General features: G+C 45.5%; 1 protein-coding gene across 1 annotated transcript in view; it reads left to right on the plus strand.

Annotated features, from left to right (window-relative positions):
* Nucleotides 1–367: 367 nt before the first annotated feature.
* The window catches only part of JAM2 (junctional adhesion molecule 2), a 78,099-nt gene continuing 69,989 nt past the window's right edge, over nucleotides 368–8,477 (plus strand). The window contains exons 1-2 of the mRNA XM_023726675.1: nucleotides 368–374; nucleotides 3,818–4,474. Of these exons, the coding sequence (XP_023582443.1) occupies nucleotides 368–374; nucleotides 3,818–4,474 (664 nt within the window). The remainder of the gene's footprint in view (nucleotides 375–3,817; nucleotides 4,475–8,477) is intronic.

Here is an 8,477-nt window from a genome sequence, read left to right on the forward strand (position 1 = left end):
ATAAGAAACACTTGAGTATTTATACGGTTCTGGAAATGGAAGACTTTTTTTTTTTTTTTCCTATTTTCTCTAAATTGCAGAGTGTGGGTACACTTTCTAGCACCTTCTCCACACCCATGAGGAAAAATAACCCATCCAACACAGAAACACCAAATCTGAGACGTTGTGAGAAGTCACTGTATTCAAACCCAGCCCTTGGCTTTGTTGCTTGTTTTAGGAAATGCATGTTGACACCTCCTCAACATTACTTTGAATTCGAAATTCGAGTAGGTGGAAAGAATACAAAATGAGAAGATGTCCTAAAATATCAAGTTTCCATTTATATTTACCTGACAAAACTGTTTATATTGTCAGAGTAAAAGCGATTATGACAGGTACAGAGGAGTGGGGGACAGTATGACCACACAGAATGGAACAAAGTTTAGAGGGACTAAAAGAGACTTCTCAGGCATCTCCTCACCATTTCTCCCCACAAAGTGCCCTACGCTCCTTGCCTCAGGATTCTGACAAGGGAAGCCATAATGAAGCCCACTTCCAACTACTCATTAATGATGCACTAGTATTGGCTATTGCTATTCAGGGCTTCGAATTGGTTTGTTCTGGTTCAAACCCCTGCTGAGAATTTGCTTTTCCACCCCCCAGATATACTGAATCAGAATCCACATTTTAACAAGATCCCCAGGGGATTCTTATGTATAATAAATTTTGAGAACCACTGCTCTACTGGTGGTTCTCAGAATTGGTCCCTAACCAGAAGCATTAGCATCGCCTGGGAACTCATTAGAAATGCAAATTCTCAGCAGGGATTCAAGCCTGTCACCTTCCTGCTGCTGTTTTGAACCATTTCATTATTTGTTTTTATCTTGTGCATTAGCTGCTTTTTCAATTATAGAACACAAGTCTGTACATTTTTTCTGCAAGTATTTTGGAGGCTAGCTTTCTCTAGTGTCCCAGTGGTCAATGGCCAAATCCAGGAGACAATTCTCAATCCTCTTTTTAGCATTTGACACTGTAAATGTCTCCATCTTTGGCTTCTAATTCTCTCCCTGTTCTTCTATTGCTTTGCTCTTATGTTCTTTCTCCGGGTCTCCCCTTAACTCTTATTGCAGTTATTTCCGTAGATGTACCCCTAGATAAATGTTCACTTTTTTGCCTGATTGAGCTCATTCGCTCTCATGGTTTCTCCTGTCTTCTAGAAAGGTCCCTGAACACCAGTCCAAGAGCTGATTGCTTAAGAATCAACCAGGGTACCTGTTAGGAACACAGCTTCTCAGGTGCTGCTGAACTTGAAACTCCAGGGTTAGGATCTGGGACTCAGAATTTTAACATAATTTTAAGCTGAGACTCATATTTAAGAATCTCCAGGGGATTCTGAGGAACAGCCAGGTTTGGTGATCACTGTTCTAGGAGATGATGCTATTTACATTTATTTCTTTAGTCAACCTTGAAGGTTTCCTGAGCTCAAGATCAAACTTTCTAACAGTTCGCTGGTCATCTCAGCTAGACATTCCTCAGTCAACCCCTCCAAACCTTTCTCACCCCTGCATCTAACTGATGACATAGTAAGGGTTTGTGAAATATGATTTGAATCTACCTGCTTTTTTGCTCATCCCATTGTAACCATTCAGGCATTCATCATCCCTTTCTTGAAATATTGCAGAAGTTTTCAGACTTGTCTAACAGCCTTATTCTCTGTTTCTGTAAGAATTATCATTCCATGGCAGTACTGCCCTACAGAACTTTCTGCTATGGTAAAAAAGGTTCTGTATCTGTGCTGGCTCACTTGAAATGGAGTAGTACAATTGGAGAACTGAATTTTAAATTTAATTGAATGTAAATTTATTAGATGTAAATTTAAAAAGCCACATGGGGCTAGAGGTTACCATATTGGATAATACAGCTCTAAAATGTGGATCTTTCTATATCCTACCCAAGTGTTTAAAAAATCAAAACAAAACTCATTACTTGTTGGATAAGGTCTAGAGTCTGTAATGTGATATTGAATGATCTTCGTTATCCACTTTTCCCTTCAGTTGCTACCACCACCTCTGTTCCCATTCCACATGGACTCTAGGGCTATACAGCCTTGCTTTCCCTAAATAAGCCATGTATTTTCAGATTTCCCAGCTTTTGATCCTGCTCTTTGCTCTAGCTAGAATGCCCTTCCTTTGTTTTCTCCCTTTCAAAATTTGCCTCATTTTTCAAGGCCTAATAAAGAGTCCCTGGGTGATGCAAATGGTTAATGAGCTCAGTTGATAACTGAAAGGTTGGACATTCAAGTCTACCCAGAGGCACCTCAGAGAAAAGGCCTGGTGATCTACTTCTGAAAAATCAGCCATTGAAAACCCTATGGAGCACAGTTCTACTCTGACACACATGGGGTCATCATGAGTCAGAATTGACTCCATGACAACTGTTTTTTTTAATAAAGAAATCAGCTGGAGTCACTCTCCTCTCCCCCTAACAAAAGGATCATCCTCTTACCCCTGACTTTGGGGAAGCCATTTGGCATCTTTCAGCCTAGTCTTCTCATCTGTAAGGTGGGAATGGTAACATACCTCCCTTACGGAGTTGTTAGGGATTGGCTATGGCATTATTCGGCCTCCACCACTGACAAAGCATTCAGTAAGAGACTGCTATTATTACCTTCTGTCCTTCATTAGCATTTATCATTGCTTCATTAGAAGTATTTCCAGATGGGAGTCTATTCTCAAGACACGGAGTTCATTGCCAGTAAAGCCCGATCTTGTTCACCATTGTCCCCCAACATCAGGCACCATGTGGCTGTTTGACAAATGGCTTGGCTGGGGGACAAATAACTGAGCGAATCAATTACTCACATAGGAAGTCACAGAAGTTTAAAAGAAAAAGAGGATGCCTTTTTTCATATGTATCTTTAGGGAGGAAAAAAAGAGACATATAGTTGTAACAACACTGCGAACAGAGAACGCCAACAACTTTTTGTTTAAAGTATAAAAGCTTTCCTAGTCATTGCCCAGAAAAACTAGCCTAAGCCCGTGTTCATATCTGTGCCGCTTCTCCTTGTCTGACGTTTGAGTGTTTTTAACATTTGTGCCATTTTGACTTTCCTTGTTGGGCCTCTGGGTCCTCTGCCCCTCCTCCCCCACACCCTCCCATAGTCACTAAGCTTCCATCACCGTCTCCAAGGCAACAGGGATGCCTCATTCCTCACAGCTCTGCATATCTAAACTCCGGTCGCCTTTGTCCACTGAGCCAGCTGAATTTTTCGTGTGTACACCACTAAATCTGTCTTCTCTACAGAACTTTATGCATGGTTCTATCTTAAGAAACAACAACAACAACAAAAAAAATGTATAACAAGTTCTTCTCTGGGAATGGCCTTTTTCAAGCCCTGTCCGTGCAGAAGCTCTTGAATACACCCGACACTGCTTTGGTGCCTGGAAGCAAATATAAAAATTGCCTGTTCGCCTTGGTAGTCTGTGCAGGCTAAGTGCGAGTTCATTTTAAAGCACCAAACAGACCGTTCATAATGGGTTTCCCTTTTAAAAGCACAGTTTACAAAAATAAACCTGACAAAGGGCAGCTGTAGGGTTTTAACATGCGGAAAACTCCACAGGAGGCAGTTACGTAACTGGAAAGAAACATGGTAAATATTTCACACCGTTAGATGAACTTCTAACTCTGACACGTGGGACGGCAAATAACACGAAACACACCGTAACTCTCCGAGGAGCAAAGAGCTTAAAGCGAGAAAGGACAGAGGCTCCTGCTCAAATCTGAGGCCGCTGCCCCCCAGGAATCTTGATTGATTTTTTTTTTTCCTCTCGTGTCCGAGGCGGAGCCCACAAACCCCCATATCCTCCGGGCACCTCACTCGCAGCTACGCCCGTTGGCCTGAAATGTCCCCCAAATCTCCACCCCTGGGCTGAGAACCCGCTGAGGAGTTTCGTGCCAAGGAGAGGAAGCCAGGGGTTGGGGCGGGGCCGGCGCAGTCCCCCGCTGACCGCCCCTCCGGCCCGCGCCTCCGCCCCCGGCTCCGCGCCCCGGGGACAGCTGGCAGCCCCACGCCCGCCAGACACAAAGCCGATCAGTCCGGCGGCGCGGGCGGCGGGGACGACCCGCGAGCCTGTCCCTTCCTCGCCGCTCCCGCTGACACCTCGTCCGGCGTCCGCGGCCCTCCTGGTCTCACCACCTCCCGCCCCCCAAAAAGAACAGCCCGGACCCCTCATCCCAGGGCCGGGGAGGACCTGCCTCCTTGCAACCAGCGGCGAAGGCGCCCCGGGAGGGGCACCTGAGATCCATCGGGGCCGGCCCCTCACCCTCCTCTCCCGCCCCAGAAGTTTAGGGGCTCCCGGCCGCCCGCCTACGCCCCTGCCGCCCCGACCCTCGGCCTCCGAGGAGCAGCCCGCTCGGCCCCCCGGGAAGATGGCGAGGTGGAGCCGCCACCGCCTCCTCCTGCTGCTGCTGCGCTATCTGGTGGTCGCCCTGGGCTGTAAGTTGCTCGGGTCCTCCCACGCCCCCACCCAGCCACTCCTGCCGGGACCCTCGCCCCTGGGTGGACCCCCCGCCCCTGCACCCCACGCTCGCCGCGGCGGTCCCCGGGGCGAGCATCTGACTTTCCACCCGGCCAGCGGGGAATCCGGGGTGCGGACGGGCCACGGGGCGGGGAGCCGGGGGCAAGCCTCGCGGGTCGTCTCGGTTTTTCGTGAATAGCACCTGCTTTTGGCAGATGAACTAGCCAGAGAACATTAAGGGTCCACATCAGCAGGTTCTCTGGCAAAGTTAGGGAAGTTTTCAAAGACACAGGCGCGTGATGAGAATGGAAAACTCACTGCTTAAAGGATGATAAGACCCCAAGATGGCATCCCCGGAGGAGGGGGCGGTGTCAGCGGTGCGGGTAATCTGTGATGCTCTCGTCAGGTGGGGAGGGCTGGGGAGCTCGTGGCCGCTGAGCCGGACTGACTTTTGTCCTCTCCACCTCCACTTGTGGGTTCAGTTAGAGAAGTCTGCTCTGGCGACCTCGCCAGCTGCCATGTCCTCCGGAGACATCCAGCCGGGTGATTGTGGGAGAGATGCAGAAGCTGAATGAAGGAGTAGCTGGAGGGACGTCCCGAAGCCAATTTCACGGGATGGTTTTAAGCAGAATTTTCACGACTTCTGGTCTCATGAGATTTAAAGGAGAGGTTTCCTCTTGTTCTCATTAACTTTTTAGGAATGAGCTTAAGCAGTGAAGGGCTCCAGTCCTCATTCTTCTTCTTCCTTATATTCTCCGTCTGTCTCTCGCTCAGACTGGGATGTTATTGTTGCTATTCAAGTTCTGACATTATAATACTTCAAACAACCTGCCCGTTGAGTGTCTAATAGCATAACACAATGACTGTTTCTCATACTGTCATTGCCGAAGTGATTACTGCTCAGCTCAACGCGATGTGAGCTGTGCCCCTTAGTGGGTCCCTTAGCGGGGAAGGTGCAGGCTGTCGCAGTGGAGGGGCATGTGCTGACCTATATTGTAGAATATCAAACCAGGAAGGTAGGCGCTCACAATAAAACCTTTGTGCAGTTTTCAACCATCAGTTGGTATCTTGCTGAACTCACAGTGGGGAAAATATGCCCGGTTGAAAGTAACAGAGGTAGATTGGACAAATTGTAACAAAACTACTGGGAGAGTTATGTGCTACATTGAAAATCCTAAATTTCAAATAAAAACAGCCTCAGGCTTTGGAATTGTCACTAATTAAAGGTGGACAAAATAGTTTCATTCTGCTGTTCCTATCCAGGAATCAAAATAGAAACCATACACCCTGAGTTTAAAATCGTAGCCAAGAAAAAGCGAAGAGGCGAACAGGGCTTAAATTAATGGCAGAATAACCTCTTCTTCACACTTTGGGTAAATATAACACTCTTCTAACTCTGATTCCTATAGTGGTTTAATCTGGAAGTGTTGTAGGGATCTTTTCTATATGGTTCCTGGGATGCCAAAGAGGTCTGTTACTGCAAGAGTGTTTTCTCTTCTTTCTTAGTTACTTTAGAAATAAACTTAGAACAGTTTTAGGTTAACAGAAAAATTGCAAAGATAGTACAGTGAGTTCCCATACGCTCTATACCCAAACCAAAAAAACAAATCCTTTGCCATCGAGTCGATTCTGACTCACAGCAACCCTATAGGTCAGAGTAGAACTGCCTCATAGGGTTTCCAAGGAGCAGCTGGTGGATTTGAACTGCCAACTGTTTGGTTAGCAGCCATAGTTCTTAACCGCTGGACCACCAGGACTCCACTCTATACCCCGTTTCCCTTAATATGTATATATGTATATGTATTTGTCATAGTTAATGAACCAATATTGATACATTATTATTAACTAAAATCTACACTTTATTAAGATTTTCTTAATTTTTTTTACTTAACCATCTTTTTCTGTTCCAGGATGTCATCCAAAACACCACATTACATTTAGCGGTCATGTTTCCTTAGGCGCCTCTGGACTGTGAAAGTTGCTCAGACTTTGCTTGTTTTTAATGACCTTCACAGTTTTGAGAAGTACTGGTCAAGAGTTTTGTATAATAGCCTTCAACTGGGTTTTCTCTGATGTTTTTCTTATAATTCTAGACTGAGGGTATGGTTTCTTTGGAGGAAGACCAACGAGGTGAAGTGCCATTTTCATCAAAGCACATCAAGGGGACAGGCTGTCAACAGGACTCATCATTGTTGATGTTAACCTTCATCACCTGGCTGAGATAGTGTTTTCAGGTTTTGCCATTGTAAAGCTACTCATTTTTACCCCTTTCCACACTGTACTCTTCGGAAGGACATCACTATGTACAGCCCACACTTAAGAAGCCGAGTTATGCTCCAGCTCCTTGAGGGTGGAGTATGTACGTAAATTATTTGGAATTCTTCTGCAGGGCAGATTGTTTCTTCTTCTCCAATTTATTCATTTATTTACATCCGTCTGGACTCATGAATATTTATTTTATACTTTGGGTTATAATCCAATACTCTTTTATTTATTTTGTTGCTCAAATTGTTCCAGCTTTGGCCATGGAGAGTTTTTCCGGTTGGTTCCTGTGTCCTTTGACAAGACCCCAGTTGTGTGTGTGTGTGTGTGTGTGTGTGTTGGAGGAGCCCTGGTGCTGCAGTTAAAGCGCTCGCGCGCTAACGGAAAGATCACCAGTTCAAACCCCCCAGCCACTCAATGGGAAAAAGATGTGGCAGTCTGCTTCCATAAGGATTTACAGCCTTGGAAACCCTATGGGGTTGCTATGAGTCAAAATCAACTCGATGGCAGTGGGTAGTATACTAGTTTACACAGCTTGATCTACTTTTCTTATTTTAAGAATTTATTTTAAAATGTGTTTTATAAACTTTTATTATTATATACATGAAAAGAATGTGCTAGCCAGGTGAAGAGGGTAGAAGAGACTGTTTCAGAGTAGCGTACACGGAAGACCGGAGCCAGAGTAAGTGGGGAGAGTGTGAGGGACTCAAAAACGCTGAGCTTGCTGGAGCCTGGAGGACAGGGGGCAGCGGTGCCAGGAAGGGCTGGAGGGGGACGCAGAGGCCAGATGGCAGAGGGCCTCGTAGGGCATATTTATGGTTTTGAATTTATCTTGAAGGCAAGCAGAAGCCATTTAAGGCTTTTAGACCCAGAATATCACCGTCAGATTTTCATTTCAAAGAAAACCCAACAGATGGAGCATGGAGAATGGACGGGTTGGGGGTGGAGTGGAAGCTGATGGGGGAGACCAGGTAGAGTGCTGTTGGAGCGGTCCAAGCGATTACTTCAGTAACTACTTTTCATATAGTTCGTTGAAACACAACACACAGTTATAGAATTATGCACATGTACGTTCAACCACAGAGAATTGTTTTATATCTGAAATATAGTTAAATTTCATCTGGGAATTATAAAAAGTTGCTGTTTCATGTTTAAGAATTTTTTTTCAAATCCTGTATATGCTGCAGGTGTTTCCAACTTCCTGTTCAGCTCCCAACATATAAACACGAAACAGTGGCTCTTTTCATCACTATTTATCTTCTTTCCCTATTATTCCCTTCCCCACCCCTGGGTTTGTCTTCCTTCAGTGTTGTTTAATGCGTTCCCCAAATTTCCCTTAGGAGAGGATCGTTTTATTTAATGGGGAGAGAAGTGACCTTTGTATCACTACGCGTGTGAATGTGTGTGTGTGAGAGAGAGAGACAGAAGAGAGAGAGTACGTATGTGTTTAACTGAATCTCTGCTGACATGACCACAGAACTCTCTTCTCTACATCTTCAGCCCAGTGAGTGAGTACAAACATTCTCCATGCGTGGAATTGTTACTCACCACATTTTGTGAGCAGAGAAGCAAAGAGCCTCAGTGGACCTAGTCTTGTGAAGGTATTTCAAGAACTACACTCTTAGGTGTCCACTGTGCTGGCTGAAAAAGTTCTGAGCCAAAATCCCTGTGAGCTTCCCAGACAAGAATTTTGGCTCTTTCGTGGAGAATCTTGCTACC

This window comes from Trichechus manatus, unplaced genomic scaffold, assembly GCF_000243295.1.
Source record: "Trichechus manatus latirostris isolate Lorelei unplaced genomic scaffold, TriManLat1.0 scaffold00012, whole genome shotgun sequence".
Classification (NCBI taxonomy): domain Eukaryota; kingdom Metazoa; phylum Chordata; class Mammalia; order Sirenia; family Trichechidae; genus Trichechus; species Trichechus manatus.